We start from the raw sequence: 25,544 nt of genomic DNA on the forward strand, positions 1-25,544 counted from the left end.
GCAGTTGCGGACTTGCCACCATATTCGCTGCGCAGATCATTCGGTCCAGATCGGCGTCGTCCAAGTTCTCAAACTGATCAAGTCGATGAGGCGCTCGTCAATATCAGGCGCAGCAAGGTCGTCCGGCAGTCGTACCGTTGGGAGGCCGAGATCGCCAAGTTCGACAGCAAGGAGCTGACGTACCAGGACTCGCCGACCAGGTGGAATTCGACGTTTGACATGGGCGATGACGCCATCAAGAAGCGTGTCCCATTGGACATTATCATGGGGCGCTTCCAGGATGTGATCGGCGTCGGTGCTTTCACTGAACTGCAGTGGGCAAACATCGAGGGCATGAAAGCATTCCTGCGAATGCTGTGCCAGGTCATGACCTCGTTGTCGGCGGACCGCAAGTAAACATTGGATCTCGTGCCAGTGATGATGGAGCACCTGATCCGTCATTGCGATCGCGGCGAAGGCGCTCTTAGAGCGATAGTCCTTGACCGCGACGGGGATGAAGGCCGAGCTGGTGCGGTACCGCGACTTTCTGCTTCAGAAACCCGCCATTGTGGCATCCTACTTGAATCCACAGCTGCCGAAAACGACAGACCAAGACAAGCTGGCTACACTGAAGGCCACAATCCGCTCTGTCCTGCAGCATCGCTACTCGGACATGCTCGCGATTCCGCCGACGGCAGTCGCTGCCCATATGGAGGGGTCGCTGTTTAGCACCCTATTCAGCAATGTCGGCAGCTCCATCGACGACGGTGATGAAGTCGATAGTTTTCTGAGCATGGGCGTCACGACCGCCAGCACCTTCATTAACGTAAAGAGCTGCTCCCTGCCCACTACAAGATGGCCTGCGGCTACTTGGGAGCGCCGACGACGTCAACTCCCTGCGAACGCGCGAATAGCGGAGCCGGGCGGGAGTTCACATGCTTTCGCCAGTCGCTGTCGTCGACGCTCTTCATCCAGTCCATGTGCTTGGGGTCTTGGATCGCAGCCGGCTGCCTGAAGGTCCCGTCTAACCGGGCCGGAGAAGCGCAGGATCGTCGTTCGTCCGAGGACAATGGCAATGACGAACTTGATCAGGTTGTTGATGAGATCGTCATCGACCAAGACGACTAGAGAGGAGGTTATGGAGGACGGTGTCGTCGACAGCCTCAATGCCCAATTTGAGAGTATTCTATACAAATAAAGCGCTCTACCTCGCATTTACCTGTTATAAACCTTTTTCATATGTAGTACCCCGGTAATTACCCTGTAATCGGGTAATTTGTATGGAGTAAGGGTAAAAGGTAGGGTAAAGGTAGGCTCGTTGCTTTTTAACTTTTACCTTACCTTGCTAAAGGGTAAAAGGTTAGGGTAGAGTGATTGTATTGTGGTTAGGTAAAAGGTAGGGTAAAGGTAGGCTCGTTGTTTTTACCTTTTACCTTACCTTGCCGTGGCTAGTGAGCATGTGTTCGAGTAACATGCTCCAAAAATCCTTTCTTAGCACTTTACCGGGCCGCCTTAAGCCTCGCTCCACTAAAACGCCAACTTCACCGAGCCCGAGCTTTTATTTTCGTAGTATTACGTAATTGTTTGTTTTCTATGCTTATAACTCTTTTTTCCCATGTATAAACTTGAATTTCGTCAATTTCTACCTGCTCTACAACCTCCTCTCTTCTTCTCCCAGGTATTGCTACAGTTTATTTCAATTTTAAGGTTTTATTTCATATCGAGTTTATTTTACTGGCATTGTTACTTTATTTTAAAACACAATTACACTTCGATTGCTTATGGTCTCAGCCAACAGCGATCGGAGAAGTCTAGGCCTAGCCTAATGCATGGTAAACGGACATTCGGAAGTGACTGCTTTCTGTTAACAATTAATATTAAAATGTTGTGGTATTCATAAACAATTGTTCCATTAGTTTCATTATGGGTAGTGTTAGAGTAGATATTCGATTAAATGAAACAATCATAGGAAGTGCAGAGCGTATGTACAGCGATATACGATACAGGTAGCGATAGCAAAACGGACGGCAGCGCGAAACAGTAATGAGAGAAATCGAACTAGTAATTGGGTAGGGGAGGCACAACTATTTCCGGCTATGGGATTTTATCTTGTTTTTCGGGGAAAATTGTTGTTTCCGACATACAGAAAATTCGGGTTACGGATCGTTTTCGGGGCCCTAACCCTTTCGTGACCCGGGGACTGCCTGTACTGCTGGCAAAATGAGTGAGGGCCAATACTTGCCTTTAGCGCCCTCCACAGGATTGGCTCGTACAGTCGGTGCAGCATCTCGTCCACACCCTGGCGGACCTTCTGAGCGTGGAAGTAACTCAACATCTGAGATATAATGAAGCAATCATGAGTCAAGCACAGCACTCTGTGTTATCGCCTGCAAAGCATTTCCACCTGTATGTGACTCATTGTAATTTATATCGGTTCAAATATTATTAAAGTCAACAGCGCCCACCAATCTCACCGTCTACTCAGACAATCACAGCTTATCAGCCTTATCTGAATCAAATTATATATATTCAGTTCAGTGATAATACTGCCACTTGCTGGACTAAGCTGGTAAGTGTTATAAAGTCAATACCTTTTAGATAACTTGTAAAACTGTCATACTGGTTTTCACACAACCACTCATAGTTATGTGTCTGAAATGTAAAATATAAGTAGGAATTATTTTTCAAATGTGTACATATTTTATATACAAATATTCAAATTGAAATATATATCAATACACCAGCTAGAACTTATTGACTGCAGTGATTGAATACGCATTTTCATATGTATATATTTTTTACATTCCACAATGCTGTGGATTTAAAACCTGCCCATAAAACATCCATTTGGAATAGGAAGAACTCAGTATTAACAAATATTCATTCCATACAGGCTAGGCAGTCGTGTATTCAGTACACTGGACAATGTGCTAGGGTTTAAATCGTCAAGAGTTATATTCCATTCATTCAGCAGAAAGGCATATATTATTACAAAGGCAGAATATAGCACTTCAGTGAGGTCCATTTAAAATCCCGCAACGAGGGTGGGCTGTAGTGTATTGGTGTTATAGCCCAACATGACAAATCCAAACATTACCTCCGACTAAAATTATTCAATATAACAATGGTTATTTTCTTGTATACACTTACCTCTCATTCAAAATAAACAATGTCTCAGTGGGCTCTCCCAAGGTTTAGAAGGTCATTTAGTTGAATTTCAATTTCTGTTAATATAAACTGTGGTTAAAATAACCACACAGGAACCTGGCATATGTAGGCACTTCACTTAAAAAGGCTCCTGTGCTGCAGTTGGAGATATGGAGAGAGTTTTCTTGCCTGCCGCACTTTGGAGTTCAATGGAGAGCTGTAAGGCAGGTACACGCCGTGCTCCATCAGGTTCTGGATGCAGTGTTCCTCCATCACCTGCAATGATAAAATGGTACTTATAAAGACCTGAAAGTTGAAATAGACCATTTGTATAATCTAAAACTTTCGTGACTGCAGGAATTCATATTCTATGGTTCTTTCGGTAAAGTCACGTAGATAGACGATTGTGTTGCGATCGAAACGTCGTGATATTTTTTTTTTATATCTACGTGACTTTACCGAAAGAACCATATAATATTTGTATAACCTTTATTCAAGAGACGTAGATAAACGATTGCTTGTGTTGCAATCGAAGCGTCGTGATATTTTTATTATTTTTTATTCACTTTATATTCATTTTTATTATGTTATTATTTTTCTATCTACGTGACTTTCCCGAAATAGCCATATAATATTTGTATAACTTTTGTTCAAGACAGACTTTTTGAGGTGTGGCAGGTGCTTTAAAATGAATTCTTCTTTACAATTAATTGTAAGTTTAATTATACAGTATATTACAAGCCAGGAATTCAGGCAATGGCCTTATGCTCAAAATATTTTGGGCTTTTATATTTATTTGGCAGTTTGGAAACAATGACCACAAATAATGTAAACGTTGGCTTTTCCACCAATTATTAGGCAGCCATTGGAAATTTACACCTATGAAACTATTCTTGCAAACTAGTATTCTAATTCTGTATATGAAAATAAGTCTCAGAATATTCTCACGCAATCATGCTTTCTTTGACAAGTGTTCTAATTAATTGAGCACTAACCTTCAGGTAAGGGCCTGTGGCCTTTTTCCAGGCTTGAAAATAAATGTCAGCATAGTAGCCCACTTGCACTCTGTGGGAGACATCACATAACCAGCCAAATATATGGAAACATTATATTTAAAAAATAGTTCTGACTACTCATGCTTGCCAGCGTGCCTGAGTTAAAATTTTGAACTATCAACGATAAAACCAAGTTTTCTGTAAGTTTAATTATACAAACATGTTCACCAGATACACTATATATATAAAACTTCATATTAGTTTTACACTTAATTTCATGAAGTTCAACTTTGAGGACTAATCTGGCAGACAAGCAGAGGAAAGCATGTCATTTCTGCAGCAAATAAGTAAATCCACCAGTAATGTTTATGAAATTTTAAAAATGTGCGGGTATATTTACCAAATGTCTAAACTACCTGGACATTATTAATTGTAAAAACGTAAACAATTGTAGCATATTAGCATTTGGCATGTAATCAATAACCAAAATATATGCTTATTGGTTATAAAAAATACCATTTAGCATCGAAGCAAACATCTACAAGTATACAGAAAATGCACAAAGAAAAATGGCCTCACTTAGTCAAAGAAGGAAGGTGCTTCTTAAGAACGGCATGAATCGTCTTGATAAAATCCACATTTAAACCGAAAAGGAAGGACAAGAATCGACGACTCTGAAAAACGTAAATTACACGCAATCAGATAAACAATTATTCAAATCACAGCAAGATTCATCCAAGACATTTATTTCAAAAGATATTGCTGAACAGCATACACAAAGATTCTGTAAATGACCAATATAAATATCCAGTAAAAGTAACAACACAATGCTTTAATGCTCGCTTGTTTTACATTTAGTCCTTAAACTGTCTCCGCTTAGGTTTTTCAAAGAACGGTACGAGAACACCACTTTGATGCTGCTGCCTTTGAGTCCGCTGCTCTCACCTCCTCGGTTTTCAGGTAGATATTTGTCACTATGCATCCCTGCAGCAGCAGCTCCTTCAACTCCTCAGTCTCGGGTGGGTTGCCCAGGAAGTCAAACAGCCGGAAGCTCTCACGCAGGCTCCACAACCGCTTTATCACTGCACCCTGCATTAGAACAGTTTCAGCGCGGGCACATTTTATCTGGCTTGCAAGCACCAAGTCCCACTTGACAATTTATAATACAATGGCTGTGTAGCTACATCAACACAAGCAACCATGTGTTAGAAGTACACACAAATACTTCATATTATCGTGACAAGAACTAAATGTAGATGTGCAACAATTTACCCCCACAGAAATTGTATCTGTAATGACTGAAGTGATTTTTTTCTAAATTCAACTATCTGAGTTTCATAATCTCATTTGCATTGTTTCTTGTTTGTACTGTTTCGTTCGCTCCATTAGCTTCAATGTAACATTACCATATAATTTGCATACGATACACATACATTGTTGATTGCAATACGGACAATTTGATGCATAATGTTAGTTTAATAATCGATTTTAAGCGATGTATCATTACATTCAAAGCTAAATAATAATCTTTAAAAAACGCACTGATTGCAGTAAAAAAAAATCACAAGAATGAAAGTCACTGTCATGAAAAACAACAAATTATAAATTGCCATTCAAGGCATTGCTACATACCAAGGCTTTGCTCTGCTGTATTAAATTGCACCGCAGAATTGTGAGGATCATATTCTTTCCAAGCTCCTCTTTCCCAGGTAGGTCTCTCTCCCACCAAGACTCGCACAGGTTTATGACCGTGTTTCTTAGGTTAGGGTGAGAATCGGTGAAAAGTGGCAACAGGGCTGTCAACAGGGTGAGAAAAACGGTAGAGTAGATTGGAACTAATTATCACCACAGGAACATACATATCTTGTATTGTTGCCTGATGTAACCACCTGGAATGCATTTTTTATACAGGGTGACAAAAAAGTCTGGACAAATAGGGTTATTTCATTTATTTAGCACTGGCATTAAAACATTTAAACAGTTTATTCTTTAAGTTAATATTTATCTATTATCATTATTCATATCTATTTGTATTCTTCCTGTGGGTTCACCACAATCCCGTTGTTTACAAAATTCGACCAAGAACCTTGAATGAATTTAGACAAAACGTAATTTAGGAATGGTCAAAGATTACACGTGAATCTAAAAAAAGTCCAAAAATAACTTCTACAGAGAATTCATGTATACATTCATGTTAATGGAAGTCAGTTTGAAAATTGTTAAAATAAGATAACCCATTCAGTCTTGACCTATGGGCCACCCTGTATATTCAGCATAACAATAATTTGTAGGCTCAATTATTAAATAAACTATTGCCAATATTTTGGTAATCTACCCTATACAGTACTTGAAATCAATATATCATCCAGTGCGCATGCATAACATTTCCCAGTGCAACATCAAGAAGTATTTTATTTTGCAGATATTTATGAGATGAACATACTGCAATAGGTTCATTGGGATATGCAGCTCTAAACAATGAACTGTTATAAATTATCCAAGTCAGAGAAATGTGGCAAATAACTACTTTATGTATCTTGGTTTCGTTCTCCTACTATACATACTCACAAACTTTTACTCTTTCCAATTATAAAAAAACTGAGAAGTCGTGGAAACAGATATAGTCAATAATTTATCAATTTGTATCAATTATTCATAGACGTCACCCTGCCTCTTTACCATGTAGAATGATAGCCGACTCCAAAATGTCTTCTATCACCTCCGCACTGACAGTTTTCACAGCCACAGATAGCACTGTGGCTACAGCCGTCACAACAGCTACAGTTGACTCCTGGATGCAAACACATAATGATGGGAGCAGGTGTCACATTTTAACCACACAACTCCTAACATCAACAATCAAATAACAAGTGCCATCCATTGTCAGAGTTAATATATCACAGTATTTTTAGTGAACGTGTATAAAACCAGTTGAAATTTTTTTCATGTCTTTGCATGCTTACCACAATCATTCATACTCTTTAAAACGTGTTTTTATCTACAGTACTCAGAATATATGACATGCAACTATAATTTAATTAAATGTTTTGGGTATATTAATACAGGTAAATCAGACGAATACAGAATTTTTAATTGTCTGGTAGCTCATGGGCTGATGCAGTAAAATTGACAAAACAATGAGCCAGCAAAGCTGAGATTCTTGGTTCAGGTCCAAGATAAAATAAGGCTTGCAAGTATAAGAAGCCTTAATGATCTCAGCCAGACCACCAATGTGTGTAATTTTCTGTTTACAATCATACTGAGATATTTGGTTGATAGGCATTCGATGAATCACATTAAAATGTACCATGAAAGAGTAAAAGGACAGAATTTAGATGTATAGTACCGATCCCGTGGCTTCTGTCTCCATGTCGTCGTGTTGCGGTGGGTCAGGGTTCCATTGCTCAGCGGGGCAACGCAGCAGGCTCTCAGTGAGTATCTTGCCGATACTCTCAAGTGCATCCTTCAGAGCGCGCAGTGGCAACTCCTCCAGCACTTCCTTCAAGCAGAATGGGTCTGTGCGGCTTTTCTACAAGAAACACCGTGATTATATGACATTTAACTGTTCGGCTGCATTCCCTGAGCAAGTAACGATGTATTGAATAGAATGAAACGAATTCTAACGCTAATGGTATATGTACAACATCATTTGTGCGATCATTATTGTATGTTTTAGAATGGTTTCATGTGATCTGTGCAGTCACTAGAGGCATTATATTTACCAAAATATGAAATAATATCGAATATCAAGGTAAAATTGTAACATTTCACTGAATTGATGCATGTATTCGTGTTCAGGATTCCAAGTAAGGTTCTGGGTAGACGACAGCTTCTTTAGAATGCTGCTGCTAGAGTCCGTACGCACACACCATTTCGCGAGCACATCACACACCTGCTTTCTTGTGTTTACACTGGCTACCAGTCAAGTATCAAGTGGATGAAAAGACCCTGCTGCTGACCAAATCTCAGTGGGTTAACCCCACAATATTTGCAGGAATGGATCCATGTTTACACTCCAACGAGGTCCCTGAGATCTTCAAATCGCCTTCTTCTAAGTCCTCCGAGGTCAAGGCTCATTTCCTGAGGTGATTGGGCTTTTGCCAGTGCAGCTCCCAGACTATAGAAAGCTTTGCCATTGGCAATGAGACGATCAGAGTCGTTATGTATAGATTTAAGTCTGTCTTGAAAACTCACCTATTTAAATTGACCTTCACCCCCTAGTTAGGGGCGTTTACCCTGGTTCTGTTTATATCCTGCTTTCGATACACAGGGCACATAGGAATCTTGCAGAAGGAATACTCCTTACAAATTGATGTTTTTTTTAATATATGCGAAGTATAAACTTACAATAATCACGCTACACACAAAAAGCGTGTTCTGTTCGCATCATCCTTAAATAAACACCTAAATGTAACCATCGTTATTTTCTTCCGTGACATCACAACGTCCCACGTTCCATTGACTTTCTGGCAGCAACAAGCAAACCGTACGAATCTACTGCAGTGTCCGTCGCTAGTGAGTGACAGGGACGCGGCATGTTGGCAGAGGAGAGCCCTCACGTGTCGCTCTACGATCTCCAGCAGCCGTGACGGCGACTCCTCCTTGAGACTCTGCAGGAAGGCGTCTCGGGCAGGTCGGGTTGCAGCAACAGTCGCCTTTCCTTCGAGGCAGCCATTCTCGATGGCTTCTCCAGCTATGCTGCACAGGGTTGTTAAACGTGACACACGTACGAGCTTTTGAGTGGGAAACCCCTCCGTTAAATAGAACAAGGTTCCACAATGGGCTCCCCCTATCTCCGGTTGTAGCCAACATTTTCATGGAGAAATTTGAGACTGACGCCATCCAGACTGCCACTCTACACCCGACCTTATGGAAGAGGTACGTAGATGACACTTTTGTCATCTGGCCACATGGCCGGCCTGCTCTAGACCAATTTCTCGACCACATCAATTCCATACACCCAGCCATCAGATTCACCATGGAAGTCGAAAAAGATGGCAAGCTACCCTTTTTCGATGTCTTAATTAAAAGGAGACCTGATGGTTCAATGAGCCATTCTGTCTACAGGAAAGCCACCCATACGGATGCCTACCTAAAACCGGATTCCCACCACCATCCATCCCAGAAGAACTCCCTCATCAAGACTCTATACCATAGAGCCCAATGCATCTCCGACCAGGAACACATTGCCAGTGAACTCAAACACGTACGCCAAGCTCTTAAGGCTAATGGTTACTCCGACTACACAATCCGCAAGGCCATCACTCCAACCGTCAAGAAGGATCCTGCTGAGGAGCCTTTCAAAACCATCACCTTACCCTACATTGCTGGGGTCACAAAAAAGATCTCCAAAATCCTGATTAAACACAAGATTCAGGTACGATTCAACACAGTACATAAAATCCGTGATCTGGTCCCGTCTGTAAAAGACGTGGTTCCAGACATACAGTACCCTGGCGTCTACAAACTAAGTTGCCTCTGTGGTAGCAGTTACATTGGAGAAACCAAACGACATGTCTCGGATCGCATCCGTGAACATAAAGCAGACCTGAAACACGGTAGGACAAACACCTCAGCCGTGGCAGATCACTGTTACAATTCAGTGGGCTCACATGACATTGACTTCTCCAAGACAGAGGTTCTCTGCAAGCCATCTGGCTACCATGAGAGATTCGTTCATGAGGCGATCCACATATACAAACACAGAGACAATTTCAACCGAGAAGATGGATTCTGGCTCAGCAATCATTGGAAGGACGTAATAAACCACTTCGGATCTTAACTGATTGTTGTTCACGTTTATGGTGACTTTCAGACCGCAGTCCACTCACTGGCATTAACTGTGTATCTTGTGTTCTCCACAGGGAATGCATTATTTGCTCCGCTGCGGGTCTCCTGCCACCGTTCTCCCATTCACATGTTTCATTGCTTCTACATATTATTAACATGCCCTCCCTTTGTTAATGCTACCCCCCCTCCCTTTGGTGCTGCTGATCCTGCATAATGCATGGGCATAATATGACTTTGAAACCCCCCCGCCCACCTCCTACGCATTTCTCATGAATATGCTAAATTCCTCTTGATATGCACATTCTTTTGTTAAGGCTCTCTTCTTCTTCCACCTCCAACTCAGCTTATATATAAGCTCCTAGCTTGGCAGTGTCTCATTCTTCACCTGAAGACGGCTGCTTGCGTTGTAGCCGAAACGTCGTGAGAATTAAATTTGATTTAAAGCTTTCGTGACTGCAGGGATTCATCTTCTTGGTTCTTTCGGTAAAGTCACGTAGAAGGGAAGTAATAAAATAATAAAAAATAATAAAATAAACATAATAAAATTATTCTCACGACGTTTCGGCCACAACGCAAGCAGCCGTCCTCAGGTGAAAACCAGGTCCGTCGAGGCGACAGAGTCTGAATGAAACAGCACACGAGCTTGGAGCATATATATAAGCTGGGCGCATTGACAAAGGAATTTGCATATCAAGAGGAATTTAGCATATTTATGGGAAATGCAGGAATGTGATTAGTACTGCATATGCATGTGCATTATGCAGGATTAACAGCATCAAAGGGAGCTGCAGTTGCTGCTGCTGCTGCTGCAGTTGCTGCTGCTGCTGCAGTTTCTGCTGCTGCTGCAGTTTCTGCTGCTGCAGCAGTTGCTGCTGCTGCTGCAGTTGCTGCCTTATCCATTTAATATAACACTATGTATTATTCTACCCACCCTAATGTGTATTACACTGCTATATATTTACTATACAATTACGACACCATACATTACTCTGCACACTGCACCATGCCAGTGAGTGGAACGCGGTCTGAAAGTCACCGTAACGTGAACACAATCAGTTAAGATCCGAAATGGTTTATTACGTCCTTCCAATGATTGCTAAGCCAGAATCCATCTTCTCGGTTGAAATTGTCTCTGTGTTTGTATATGTGGATCGCCTCATGAACGAATCTCTCATGATAGCCAGATGGCTTGCAGAGAACCTCTGTCTTGGAGAAGTCAATGTCATGTGAGCCCACTGAATTGTAACAGTGATCTGCCACGGCTGAGGTGTTTGTCCTACCGTGTTTCAGGTCTGCCTTATGTTCACGGATGCGGTCCGAGACATGTCGTGACATATGTTCACGGATGCGGTCCGAGACATGTCGTGACATGTCGTGACATGTCTCGGACCGCATCCGTGAACATAAGGCAGACCTGAAACACGGTAGGACAAACACCTCAGCCGTGGCAGATCACTGTTACAATTCAGTGGGCTCACATGACATTGACTTCTCCAAGACAGAGGTTCTCTGCAAGCAATCTGGCTATCATGAGAGATTCGTTCATGAGGCGATCCACATATACAAACACAGAGACAATTTCAACCGAGAAGATGGATTCTGGCTTAGCAATCATTGGAAGGACGTAATAAACCATTTCGGATCTTAACTGATTGTGTTCACGTTTACGGTGACTTTCAGACCGCGTTCCACTCACTGGCATGGTGCAGTGTGCAGAGTAATGTATGGTGTCGTAATTGTATAGTAAATATATAGCAGTGTAATACACATTAGGGTGGGTAGAATAATACATAGTGTTATATTAAATGGATAAGGCAGCAACTGCAGTACAGCAGCAACTACAGCAGCAGCAACTGCAGCAGCAGCAGCAACTGCAGCAGCAGCAACTGCTGCAGCAGCAGAAACTGCAGCAGCAGCAGAAACTGCAGCAGCAGCAGCAACTGCAGCAGCAGCAGCAACTGCAGCTCCCTTTGATGCTGTTAATCCTGCATAATGCACATGCATATGCAGTACTAATCACATTCCTGCATTTCCCATAAATATGCTAAATTCCTCTTGATATGCAAATTCCTTTGTCAATGCGCCCAGCTTATATATATGCTCCAAGCTCGTGTGCTGTTTCATTCAGACTCTGTCGCCTCGACGGACCTGGTTTTCACCTGAGGACGGCTGCTTGCGTTGTGGCCGAAACGTCGTGAGAATAATTTTATTATGTTTTTTTTATTATTTTTTATTATTTTATTACTTCCCTTCGTCGTGAGAATTATTTTATTATGTTTTATTTTTATTATTTTATTACTTCCCTTCTACGTGACTTTACCGAAAGAACCAAGAAGAAGGCTTTTCAATGTACACACATTAATTTGCACTCGAAAGTACAACATACATTATTTTGACCCCATGAATTAATCAATTTGATTTGCGGAATGAAAGTGGGTGGCTTGCATGAAGATAATTAAACATATAGAAGGGATGCCACTCACTTTATTCAGCACATCAAATGTGATTCATTCTAGGGTCAAAATAATGTATGAACTGTTGTAATTACGCAATATTAATGACTTCAACCATCTCGATAAGAGTTACACCTATTTAGGCCAGAATGCCATACAAGGAGCTGGTGTGGCAAGTACTATGACTGACAATCTTTGTCTTCCCGATGCTGATGTTCACATACCCCACCAGGTACACTCATTTAAGACTGAGTCGAAGTAGGGGGGCCCAGGACTAGTTCTGACATCACTTGCCGCTGATATTAACTGTAACTGGGAATTCACTGCGCAAACCACTGTGCCACTGCTACCCACATATGCACACAAAAGACTAAGATCCCCGTTCAAACTGTTAGGGCAAAAGCTGCTAGTGTACACTTATGAATGCCGGTACGGCCCACGAGGGGGTGGATGGCCAGCACCACACTCGATGGCCTTTGTCTCCCCAGTGGCGATGTTTACTACACCGCACCAAGTACTCATTTGAGGCTGAGTCGACCGAGGGAAGGCCCATGGCCAGTTCCGATATAATCGTCACTGGAATTGGCCGTGAGTGGGAATGGATAAAAAATAAATCCATGAAATGGTTCTTACCTTGTACTCCTGTAACCACCATCAGGATGCTCAGCCAAAGAAAACGTTTCTTATCCATTGTCAGTCACAGTGTTACTAGAATAACACAATAGAGACAATGTATTCACACCGGCAAGAAATATAACTCACTTCACTTACAACATTTTCATCATCAGCAGCCTGTTTATATTCACTGCTGAACGAAGGCGCCCATCACGTTGGTCCTGCGATGCCACGGACCATCTTGATTCTGCGCTGATTTTGTCACTCCATCCCCACGGTGGTCACTCTCGACGTGTTCTCTTTCCTTTGGCTGACATTGTCACCAGCTTCATATATCTGGTATCATCCGTCTAGCAGTGTCCAACCAAGGCCACTTTGTTTTCATAAAGATGAACATGATGCACAGAATCATAATGAGATAACAATTAGCTGCACTATGCGTAGACACGAATGCACATCTCAAAGTACACACCTTAAGGGAAACGTGAATATAATAATAAAAACGGGCTAACCTGTTTGTAGAATGTACCTCATCAAATGTAATGTATAGCTCGTCCTCAGACACCGTACTACCACAACCAAGCACAGGCTAGAGACAACTAAAGCTGTCCTCGAAGAAAAACCTGTTAGCACTGTAACCAAATTTCAAAAGATGTAAAATAAATGTAAATTTTTCAACATGCCAACTACTCTTGCGAGAAGTATGCGTGGGTGGGATGGGGAGACGCGTGCTCGCGTGTGAGTTTGAGAGGGCGATACTGTAGAGCAAGGCTCGCAGTGCAGGGGTGGAGAGGCTGTGTGTATACTGTACTCATTGTCTCACACCCACACTAAAGTTAATGCGGAACAGGGCCCACTGGCGGATACAATCACGGCCGAAACGTTGCACGTAAAAGCAATAGCTCGCCCTGCTAAAAACATTCAGCCTGGTCAACATTTAGATGTAGCCAGTCATTTCGTGAAACGAATTGATATTATATAAACTTTCATTACATCAGTCTAACAATATTGGAAATCATATGCACTAAATACCAAAATTAAATACCATACGCATCAACAATTACTTCATTATTTACAATGCCACATGAAAAATCTTGATCTACGAACCTTTTGCCCGTCCATGGACGGGTGTATTGCAGTAAATCTAAAACTTGCAAGCGAAAAGCAAACCGCGACGTGATATTCATTGCATCAATGTGTGTGCAATTAGTAAGGGCGCGGTGACACAGACTTATTACATTTTAAGGTTATAATCCCTTAATTCTAGATTTGAAGCTTTCGTGACTGCAAGGATTCATATTCTTAGGTTTTTTCGGTAAAGTCACGTAGGTAAAAAATTAAAATTAATCAAAAGTAAAATAAAAATCACGACGTTTCGGAGGCAACACAAGCTTCCGTCTTCAGGTGGAACCGTCACAGCACGATAGCTGTATCAAGTAAGAGAAATTCCAAGAAAACAGTCCTTGTATATATACTGGTTGAGGGTGGGAGGAGCCAAGGTAGGCCCTGGATATTATTATTATTGTGAGGTTCGGTGCGGCTGAAGCACGCTGTTAGGAATGAGCCTTTGTTGTGTAGACTGGTTGAACTCGGAGGTTCCAAGAGTTGTTAAGGTGCGGCTGATGTAAAGGTGCGTGTAAATGGGACTGAGCCTTTTGTTATGTAGAGGTGGTGCGGCTGAAACCGCTGCCAGGAATGAGTCTTTGTTGTGTAGACTGGTTGAACTGGGAGGTTCTAAGAGTTGTTAAGGTGCGGCTGATGTAAAGGTGCGGCTGCTGTGAATGGGACTGAGCCTTTGTTATGTAGATGAAACAGCACTTTGCTACGTTGCTGGGATTAATTCTAGATTTGCCAAATATGTGTGGTAAAACTTAAAGTAAGAAAACCAGTGTGTGAAAAAAGAAGAAGAAACTATACGGTAACTGAAGAATAGTGCCTGTCAAATAAGATGGTCCAAATATGTGTAGTTAAATCTTTTTGCATGGTTAATAACATCTTTCCAATGATTACTAAGTTTGTACCCATCATCACGGTTGAAATTATGTCTGTGTTTGTATATTTGGATGGCTTCGTGTACAAACCTTTGATGGTAGCCAGGAGGTTTGCAGAGCACATTGGTCTCGGAAAAGACAATTTCATGAGAGCCCACAGCGTTGTAGCAATGATCGGCAACGGCGGAAGAATCAGTTTTGCCGTTTTTCAGATCTGACTTGTGCTCGCGGACACGATCAGAGATATGACGTTTCGTTTCTCCAATGTAGCAATCACCACAACTGCAACTCAGTTTGTAGACTCCAGGGTATTGTAAGTCAGGAATGACATCTTTCACAGATGGAATTAGATCACGGATTTTATGTACTGTACTGAATCGGACTTGGATCTTATGTTTGTTTAGAATTTTGGAGATCTTTTTGGTCACGCCTGCTATGTATGGCAACGTGATAGTTTTGATCGGAGTTTCATGTGGCTGTTTCTGTATGGTGGGAGAAACAGCTTGGCGGATGGTGCGGTCAGAGTATCCGTTCATCCTGAGGGCCCGATGTACATGCTCAGCCTTTGTTATGCAGTCTATTCTTAGTCTTAAGCCTCACCTTACCATATGAATAAAAAGTGTGCTTTACTTGGCCCTTTCCCCCCCCCTCTCCAACCATTATATAAACGGAGTGGTAGCTCCTGCAATCTCTCATTTACTTGATACAGCTGTCGTGGCTGTGACGGTTCCACCTGAAGACGGAAGCTTGTGTTGCCTCCGAAACGTCGTGATTTTTATTTTATTTTACTTTTATTAATTTAATGTTTTACCTACGTGACTTTACCGAAACAAACCTAAGAATAGGTAAGGTGAAGTTCAATGTTCATTTATTCTATTAATTATAACTGTGTTTTTAGTTTTGTGTATGCTTTTATGTACTGTACTGTATTTTCATATTGTAAACTTTGTGAAAAATGGCCCATGTTAGGAGCATCCTTGAGTGGGGAACCAATTAATGCTATTTCCATTCATTCTTATGGGGAAAATTATGTCGGTGTTCGAACCAATCGGTGTTCGAACACGGTTTTGGAACGAATTAAGTTCGATCTCTGAGGTACCACTGTATATTCCTGGGTGATTATAGTAGTATGACATTCAAAACAGACATTTTCACTTCCCTCTCCGAACGTACTTCTGTGTAAAAAATGAATCATTCAGAGACATTAGTAAAATACAGGTGAAGGTTAACGCTCGAGTAGATGTTGCGATGTCGCTAGACCTGTTGCCTTGAAAGGCATCTCTTGGCTAGAATACATGAGCTTACTGGTTAGCTTAGCCCAGGCATGTCCAAAGTCCGGCCCGCGAGCCAATCACGGCCCACGGTCCAATCACGGCCCATGGTCAGATTTCATACGGCCCGCAGCTTTGGTCCTATAATGTGTTATTTATGGCTCGCTAGCTCTGTCAGAATAAATAATCATAACTTTAAAGATGTAATTCCTCCTTTCACCACACGGTGGCAGCACCATTCTAATGCTATCTGGCTCTGCATCCGTGCCGCGAATCCTTCTCGAATCAAAAAAAAAGTTGACAGTGAGGGCCGCCGCTTTAATGGTAGCTGGACAAAAGCAGGTTTCCAGAAATGCGGTCATTCGCTAAGAAAATGCTGAGCTTATTCGGCTCCACATATTTGTGTGAGCAAACATTCTCAGTCATGAACTTAAACAAGAACCGATTGAGGTCAAGGATGAGTGACTCCCACTTGCGTGACATTTTACGCATCTCAACCACTGCCCTGAAGCCAGACCTGGTCTCTTTACTGAAATCTAGATCTCAGTATCACCCTTCTCATTAGTGTCAGCAAGTTATCTGTTCCTTGATCAATCTGAAATTGAGTGTTTTGAACGGTAACATCTTTCAATATTAACAGTGAAAAGCCTAAAGCACACTAATGCACTTGGACTTATGGCACTTGTTTTATTAAACTCTTGAATATGATTTGGTTATAACTATTGATGTTATGTACCTGTAGATGTGACACAAACTATTGCTGTCTGAAAGATCTTGTAAAAGACAAGGGCAAAATTCACTTGTTTTAAAGTTAATGATAACAGACCACTTTACATACTTATAACTCCTGTTTAAACTGTTCATGAGGCACAGATATTTAACTCATGGAAATTTAAGGTATTCTATACAGTTTGTTCAATGTTACCTGACTGAATGAAAGGCAGAATTGTGTTTTTAGAGTTGTTCACATCTGCCTGAGTGGCTTATATTTGGTTACATTGTCATTTGAAAAATAAAGGTAATTGTGACAATGAAAATAGTTTTATAACAGTGTGTATTTTAAAGTAACTTGTGGTTTAAAAACATGTCAGAAGGAACTATTGGCCCCCGGGCATCTTCACTTTATCAAATGTGGCCCTCTTTGCAAAAAGTTTGGACACCCCTGGCTTAGCCCATTGCTTCTTAAAACTTTATTTTAACCTTGTACCCATTTGCTTCTCAATTGTACAAAAAATATATGTATAATGTAAAAAAAAACATAGGTTTTATAAAAGAAAGTAGTTGTACATACGCGTCCGTGCTTAATGGTTTACCTTAAAAAAAATCTGGCATGTCTCGCACCCTGAAGGGGTGCGTCCACCCCAGGTTAAGAACAACTGGCTTAGCCGGAGCCATGACACGCACCGATGTCCCTGCAGTAACACCATTATTAGAATGCTGTAGCTTACAACATTTTATAATAATAATGTATTATTATTTAACCAAAGTTCCCATGCAGTACATATCCCGACCCCATAACAAGTATTTTATATAACTACTCGACAAAGAAATGCTTCCACAAGAAATATGATGTTCAACAATTCAGTTTAGAAAATATAGTACACACGATGAATGAGAATACACAAAATTGAAACTGCATTTTTTCCCACTATATTGAGTTGTGCACACACTATCTGAACATTATATATCTATATATAAAAGGGAAATTTGTGATTATGTGTGTCTGTTCAAAATGTTTAGCGTACTTCCCGACATGCAACAAACTTGAAATTTGCCATGTGGGTTCTTTCCAGACTGTACACCATGCAAAAACAAAAAAACGACTTTGTATATTTTGGGGGGGGGCGGGGCGCAATAATGAATATTTTTGCACGGCAAGTGAGCTGTGACGTCACATCTGTTATGTCACCCGCGCATGCGCAAGCATCCGCAGTGTGCCTGCTGATGTCACGACCCCCCCCCCCAACCGTCCGGGGTAAAGTGAAATACAAATGTGTTGCAGGTCTAAGGCGTTCTTCGCGCAGCATTGCTTTATTATTTCAGTCGTTTACTGCCGTACGCACCCTGAAAGTTGTGTGTCTGCAGCAAGCGCGTCTATGTGTACCTATGGACGCGCGCGTGTGTGTGGGGGGAGCGGTATGTAGTGGTTAGCATGCTGCGCTACGAACCCGGCGACCGAGTTCGATTCCCGCTCACGGCCACCACCGGTGACGATTATTTCAACCGGTCCTGGGCCTCCCCTAGGTCGACTCAGCCTCAACGAGTAACTGGTGGTGGGTGTGTGAACATCGCCACTGGGGAGGCAAAGGCGGCCGGGCGTGGTGAATCCAAGTCCCAGGCGAATCCGGATAGTAAAGCTAGTAGGTTATAAAGGTTTGAGATGGGGACAACCCAAGGGTAAGTAGGCGGGGCTAGAGATGGAATTTGCAAGTAAATGTAAGATCGCATAGCTAGGTATACCTCGGCCATTGTATATCTCGAGATTAGCATGCCAATCTGTTAATGTAACTCCACGGTTACGGTGCTGAAGAAGACATTGTATTACCCAAGTAAATTGAAAGTAACTTATCAAGTTGGACACGTACTTTATTGACCTTAACTTAGGTAAAGATGCAGGCAGTACGAATACATGCTTTGTAAATCCATTTAGGAAAATTGCAGAATAGACTGGTATTTTGTGCAGGATAAGTAGTGTGTGTTATTGTGTACATGGTTGGTATAGTTGATGTTCACATCAAAACCGTCTTTAAAAAAACACTCTACATTTCACTTCTTCAAAAATGTGTGGTTACAAACTACAAATGTTATATGGGTCGATTATAAATATGATTATGGAAGTTGATGCCCTTTTACGACCACGTTCACCTTTGGGAATCGTTCCTTCAGGGATACTTTGTAACTGTAAAGGTGAAGAAATGATAAAATGCAATTAATAGAATGTTCAGGATATTACTGTAAATTTCATGTAAAAATGTTGGCCATTACAAAAAAATGAAAAAGATTGCATCTCACCTCATTTTCTAGTGCAATGTCAGTTGGCCATGATTCATAAGTAATCTTTACTCTTAAATTATACTTTGCTGTAAGACATGAATTACAAAAAGGCGTTAACATAATATCTATTTTAAAAAGCCGGTACAATGTAAAATAGATTTTATGAGACAGATGGATATTTTGTACTGGCCTACCTGGTCTGCATAAAAACGAAGCTTCATCCGAGCCGTCGACACAGTCAATGTCACCATCGCAAACGAGAAAAAGCGGCACGCATCCACTGCTTTTGCAAAGGAACTCCCCGTCAATACAGGCTGCAAGGCACATAACACCACACTCTGAGTAAAATTGAAATCAAGGTTTGGTCACTGGTGTAGTTATTACAGGTTTTATAACTTTATTTTTTGCAAATATTATGGGTCATTCAAAATGTGTAGTGACATCGGGGATGTCACTGTATGGTGCCGGCCCAGAGGGCCCTGGCGTGTGATGCACTGTCATCGCGTACACCCCGTAGGCAGGTGTAGTACCAGCCCTAGTGGGGCTTGATGTGCGCTGGGATAGCGCAGGCACCACGCATAGCGTGTAGTGCGGGCTCCCACAAGGGGGAGTGGGAGAGTGTCAGCCCAGGGGCAGGGTTGCCCCGGGCCATGGCACTCTGGTTGACCCCGTAGACACGTGATCCGGAGTGTCCACAGAGAGGCCCCCAGGTGGGGGGCTAGGGGGCGATCACGTGTCCGGGGAGAGCTCTCGAGAGGGATCGAGAGAGAGCTGGAACGCTCGAGAAGGCGGGCGGGGCCAAGGGCGGAGCAGCCCCGACCCAGGGGGATATAAGGTGGGTCGCTGCATTCTACAAGCTGAAGCTCTACATCCTACAAGCTGGAAGCTCTACAGGCATCAACACGTGGTCGGGACCCGAGTGAGGGTCAGATCCTTCGTAGCTGTAACTCCTCCGTATAGGGTAGTTAGCTGGGTGGCCACCACCCTAGGCTGTATCTGGTGAAGGGGCAGTTACCCCTTTGTGTTACGTGTTGATGTTACAAATAAATGTGTTGCCTCTAAAGAACAACGTCTGCGACTCAGTTGGACTCACTACAAATGTATACTTTAAACAAAACGAAACTCACTACAATTGCTTTCATCTGAAAAGTCCCCACAGTCGTTGATGCCATCACAGAAGCTCTCTTTCCCCAGGCAGGTCCCATCACCACAAGGCAGCTGCTGGTCTGTGCGGCACTGGCATTTGGGAGTTTCGTCACTCTGGTCTGCACAATCAGGCTGGCCATTGCAGAAAAAATGCCCAGGGATGCATTGCATCTTGGTAGCACAGCGAAACTCACTCGCTGCACAAGCTGGTTTGTCACAAACAAAATACAATTAGACTTTGTGTTAAGAAATATTGATATTTGTTGCCACACTTGCACAATCATACAATGCATATAATCTGAATTCGCAACCACACCACAGCACAAATGTTTAAAATATAAATTTTAGTTAAAATCAGATACAGTTCTCAGCGGAAAACATACCAATCTCACACTTGCTTTTCATCGGAACCATCGCTGCAGTCAACTACCCCATCACAAACGTAGATTGTATCCAAACATTCCGTTGCACTATTATTGCATTTGTGCTGGTTTGGAGTACAAGCTGTTAAAAAATTCAACCGATTACACCGAATTCATTAACGATAGCCACATTCATTTAGTCAAATGGTTCAATCAAAATGTATATACTCTTTGGTTCTTTCGGTAAAGTCACGTAAGTAGAAAAATAATAGATCACGACGTTTAAATCGCAATACAAGCAATCGTCATCAGGTGGGACAACCACAGCAAGAAAAAACTGCTGAAGTAGGCGAGAGATCTGCCGTGACACGAGGTTATTTAGGCCTCGGCAGTAGGGGGGGACAGAGAAGGGCGGGGTGGAAGGAAGCGGGGCAGCAAGTGGACCCCGCCGCAGCACCCGGGTCACTGGAGTAAAGTGGACTACAGCGGCAGCACTGGAGAGATCAGCTGGAGGGGAGGGGGGAACTTTCTGCACCAGCCTGCTTCCCCCCCACCCCCCCAGATCTTTCGCCTACTTCAGCAGTTTTTTTCTTGCTGTGGTTGTTCAACCTGATGACGATTGCTTGCGTTGCGATCGAAACGTCATGATCTACTATTTTTCAACCTACGTGACTTTACCAAAAGAACAAAAGAGTATGGATTCCTGCAGTCACGAAAGCTTCATATCAAGATCAAATGTATATTTTAAACAAAACAAAACTCACTGCAGTTGCTTTCATCAGTAAAATCCCCACAGTCATTGACTCCATCACACAGGTACGCTATTCCCAGGCAGCTCCCATTGCCACAACGTATTTGGTCTGCGCTGCATGCACAGTTTGGGGTCTCATCGCTCTGGTCTGCACAGTCAGTCACCCCATCACAGTACAGGCTTCCACGAATGCAGTGCTTCTTATCAGCACAGCGGAACTCACTTGTGGCGCATTCTGGTGCGACACAAATAAAAGATGTAGATTGTTAATTCATTGAACAATTCTTGGATCGTTTCTACTTCTTCATGCGTGACGTAGTTTGCATTCTGATCAAGTAACAGCTACCAGATTTCGAAAGGACGAATTGGCATCATCACTGTACTCTGTCTTGATTTATTTAGATCATCCATGGATGGGGTAGCACATCATAATTGTTGTCTTAGTAAAACCTCGTGTTTTGCATGGAGACCTAACATCCGGGTTAGGACTTGTACGTGTATTTTGAAAACCCGCCAATTGATTTTACAGTGGTATGTTAAAGTAACACATGAGAACAAATTACATTTCTAAACTCGCACGTGACTTTTGTGCACACAGTGGAGACGTCGTGAACAAGCATCACTTTGCGGGTTGTTCACATTTCGATGTGCAGCAGTGCAATTTCCAGTTTTTTTCCAATTTAAGGAGTTCCCTTGAACACTTTCGTATGTGTGAGACAGTATATCTGCTATTTTTTCAAGAACATGCTGCATTTAAATATTGAAACTCATTGAAGATTTTAAAACATACCTCTTTCACAGTCGCTTTCATCAGATCCGGCACTACAATCAGCTTCTCCATCACAAACGTAGATCCATTCCAAGCATTCATTGTTGCTGTTGTTGCATGAAAACTGGTTTGCAGTACAGCCTTGAACAAAATAGGAAAAAAATATCCATGAAAAGGTTATTTAGAATATTCATTTGAAAAAAGTACTATGAATCATTAATAAGTGAATTCAATTAATAAGGGAACTTACTGCAGTTGCTTTCATCAGTAAAATCCCCACAGTCATTGACTCCATCACACAGGTACGCGATTCCCAGGCAGCTGCCATTGCCACAACGTATTTGGTCTGAGCGGCATACACAGTCTGGGGTCTCATCGCTCTGGTCTGCACAGTCAGTCACCCCATCACAGTACAGGCTTCCACGAATGCAGTGCTTATCATGACAGCGGAACTCACTTGGGGCGCATTCTGGTGTCACACAAATAAAAGATGTAGATTGTTAATTCATTGAACAATTCTTGATTCGTTTCTGCTTCCTCATGCGTGACGTAGTTTGCATTCTCATCAAGTAACAGCTACCAGATTTGGAAATGCCAAATTGGCATCATCACTGTATTCCGTCTTGATTTAATTAGATCATCCATGTGTGGCACATTAGGAAGGGACCACTCTTTTAATTATTTCCTTGTGCAGCAAGGGAGTAAAGTGTGGTTCTGTGAAAGTCCTGATGTGCTGTGCAGTGAATCAAGGCATGTGTGTACAGCAGCATGTGATGACGGAGTTGGGCCTGTAGGTGGCTGGCAGCGTTAATGATTAACTGGACTTGGACACCAGTCACATGGTTAATGGCGACTCGGAAGAATTGCTGTGTGTGACACACGTGTTGGTGCATTTACAAAGTGACGGTGCTGTTCTTCACAAGATTGCTATTAACCACAATACATGTGTCTGCCCTCGACTTGGAGCACTGCCCACGTCCTTCATTTCGAGTGTGCAACACATGGATGGGGTAGCACATCATAATTGTTGTGTTAGTGTAATAAACGACTCTGTCAGGCTCTCTTGGTCTCCGTTGTCGTTTATTTAAGTTCTTCGTATGCACCCCGCTGGTCCTCGGCCGGACCCGCGCCGCCTCCGCTCTCTCCGTGTGCCCGCACACGCCGCCAGCCACACCGCTCGCTCCGTGTGCCCCGCACACTCCGCTAGTCACTCACTAGCCACGTGTGCCCCGCACACTCTGCTAGCCCCTCACACACCGCTAGCCCCGTCTACCCACGCACACCGCTGGCCGACGGTGTACGTCGGTCTTCGACCACGTGGCAGATGGCGCCGCTCCTCCCGCACTGCCCAGCGTGGCTTCCCCTATTCTTGCTCCGTTCCGACTCCTCGATCTCTTCCGGCTCTCTCCCTATATCCTTCCCATCACGTAACCCTGACGCCTCCTTCCCGTACTGCCCCCGTCTCCGCCACCCGTTCACCTCGTCTCCCATTGGAGCCGAGGTGAGCAGTGGCTCCTCCCACACGCTCCGCCGACAAGGCTCCGCCCCCCAATGCTCCGGGCCGTGTGATTGGCGCGGAGGTCAGCAACCACCCCATTTATGCTCGCATTACATTAGCAAAACCTCGTGTTTTACATGGAGACCAAACATCCGGGTTAAAACTTGTACGTGTATTTTGAAGGCCCGACAATTGATATTACAGTGGTATGTTAAACTAACACATTAGAAACAAATAACATTTGTAAACTTGCGGACTGGCACGTGGCGTTTGTGCACACAGTGGAGACGTCGTGAACAAGCATCACTTTGCGGGCTGTTCACATTTCGAGGCGCAGCAGTGCAATTTCCAATGTTTTGTCCAATTTAAGGAGTTTCCTTGAACACTTCCGAATGTGTGAGACAGTTTATCTGCAATTTTTCAAGAAAAGCTGTATTGAAATATTGAAACTCATTGAAGATTTTCAAACACACCTTTTTCACAGTCGCTTTCATCAGATCCGCCAATACAGTCAGCTTCTCCATCACAAACGTAGATCCACTGCAAACATTCATTGTTGCTGTTGTTGCATGAAAACTGGTTTGCAGTACAGCCTTGAACAAAATAGGAAAAAAATATCCATGAAAAGGTTATTTAGAATATTCATTTGAAAAAATACTATGAATCATTAATAAGTGAATTCAATTCATAATGGAACTTACTGCAGTTGCTTTCATCAGTAAAATCCCCACAGTCATTGACTCCATCACACAGGTACGCGATTCCCAGGCAGCTCCCATTGCCACAACGTATTTGGTCTGAGTGGCATACACAGTCTGGGGTCTCATCGCTCTGGTCTGCACAGTCAATCACCCCATCACAGTACAGGCTTCCACGAATGCAGTGCTTCTTATCAGCACAGCGGAACTCACTTGGGGCGCATTCTGGTGTCACACAAATAAAAGATGTAGATTGTTAATTCATTGAACAATTCTTGGATCGTTTCTACTTCTTCATGCGTGACGTAGTTTGCATTCTCATCAAGTAATAGCTACCAGATTTGGAAAGGACTAATTGGCATCATCACTACCAGATTTGTAAAGGACTAATTGGCATCATCACTGTACTCTGTCTTGATTTATTTAGATCATCCTTGGATAGGGTGGCACATCAAATGTGTTGTCTTAGCAAAACCTCGTGTTTTGCATGGAGACCAAACATCCGGGAAAGAACTTGTACGTGTATTTTGAAGGCCCCACAATTGATATTACACTGGTATGTTAAAGTAACACATTAGTACAAATAACATTTGTAAACTTGCGGACTGGCACGTGGCTTTTGTGCACACAGTGGAGACGTCGTGAACAAGCATCACTTTGCGGGCTGTTCACATTTCGAGGCGCAGCAGTGCAATTTCCAATGTTTTGTCCAATTTAAGGAGTTTCCTTGAACACTTCCGAATGTGTGAGACAGTCTATCTGCAATTTTTTCAAGAAAAAGCTGTATTGAAATATTGAAACTCATTGAAGATTTTCAAACACACCTTTTTCACAGTCGCTTTCATCAGATCCGCCAATACAGTCAGCTTCTCCATCACAAACGTAGATCCACTGCAAACATTCATTGTTGCTGTTGTTGCATGAAAACTGGTTTGCAGTACAGCCTTGAACAAAATAGGAAAAAAATATCCATGAAAAGGTTATTTAGAATATTCATTTGACAAAATACTATGAATCATTAATAAGTGAATTCAATTCATAATGGAACTTACTGCAGTTGCTTTCATCAGTAAAATCCCCACAGT

At 42.6% G+C, this 25,544-nt stretch overlaps 1 protein-coding gene across 1 annotated transcript in view; it reads right to left on the reverse strand.

Annotated features, from left to right (window-relative positions):
- The window catches only part of LOC121851941 (condensin-2 complex subunit G2-like), a 36,938-nt gene extending 13,184 nt beyond the window's left edge, over positions 1 to 23,754 (reverse strand). The window contains exons 1-14 of the mRNA XM_042346007.1: positions 23,541 to 23,754; positions 22,514 to 22,732; positions 21,508 to 21,729; positions 20,776 to 20,885; positions 19,430 to 19,549; positions 8,681 to 8,854; positions 7,468 to 7,650; positions 6,801 to 6,912; positions 5,760 to 5,917; positions 5,067 to 5,210; positions 4,701 to 4,795; positions 4,122 to 4,191; positions 3,316 to 3,402; positions 2,222 to 2,314 (exon numbers count right to left, since the gene is read on the reverse strand). Coding sequence (XP_042201941.1) covers positions 2,222 to 2,314; positions 3,316 to 3,402; positions 4,122 to 4,191; positions 4,701 to 4,795; positions 5,067 to 5,210; positions 5,760 to 5,917; positions 6,801 to 6,912; positions 7,468 to 7,650; positions 8,681 to 8,854; positions 19,430 to 19,549; positions 20,776 to 20,885; positions 21,508 to 21,729; positions 22,514 to 22,732; positions 23,541 to 23,754 — 2,001 coding nt within the window. The remainder of the gene's footprint in view (positions 1 to 2,221; positions 2,315 to 3,315; positions 3,403 to 4,121; positions 4,192 to 4,700; positions 4,796 to 5,066; positions 5,211 to 5,759; positions 5,918 to 6,800; positions 6,913 to 7,467; positions 7,651 to 8,680; positions 8,855 to 19,429; positions 19,550 to 20,775; positions 20,886 to 21,507; positions 21,730 to 22,513; positions 22,733 to 23,540) is intronic.
- Between the last annotated feature and the right edge of the window lie 1,790 nt (positions 23,755 to 25,544).

This window comes from Callorhinchus milii, unplaced genomic scaffold (assembly GCF_018977255.1).
Source record: "Callorhinchus milii isolate IMCB2004 unplaced genomic scaffold, IMCB_Cmil_1.0 Scaffold227, whole genome shotgun sequence".
Lineage (NCBI taxonomy): Eukaryota > Metazoa > Chordata > Chondrichthyes > Chimaeriformes > Callorhinchidae > Callorhinchus > Callorhinchus milii.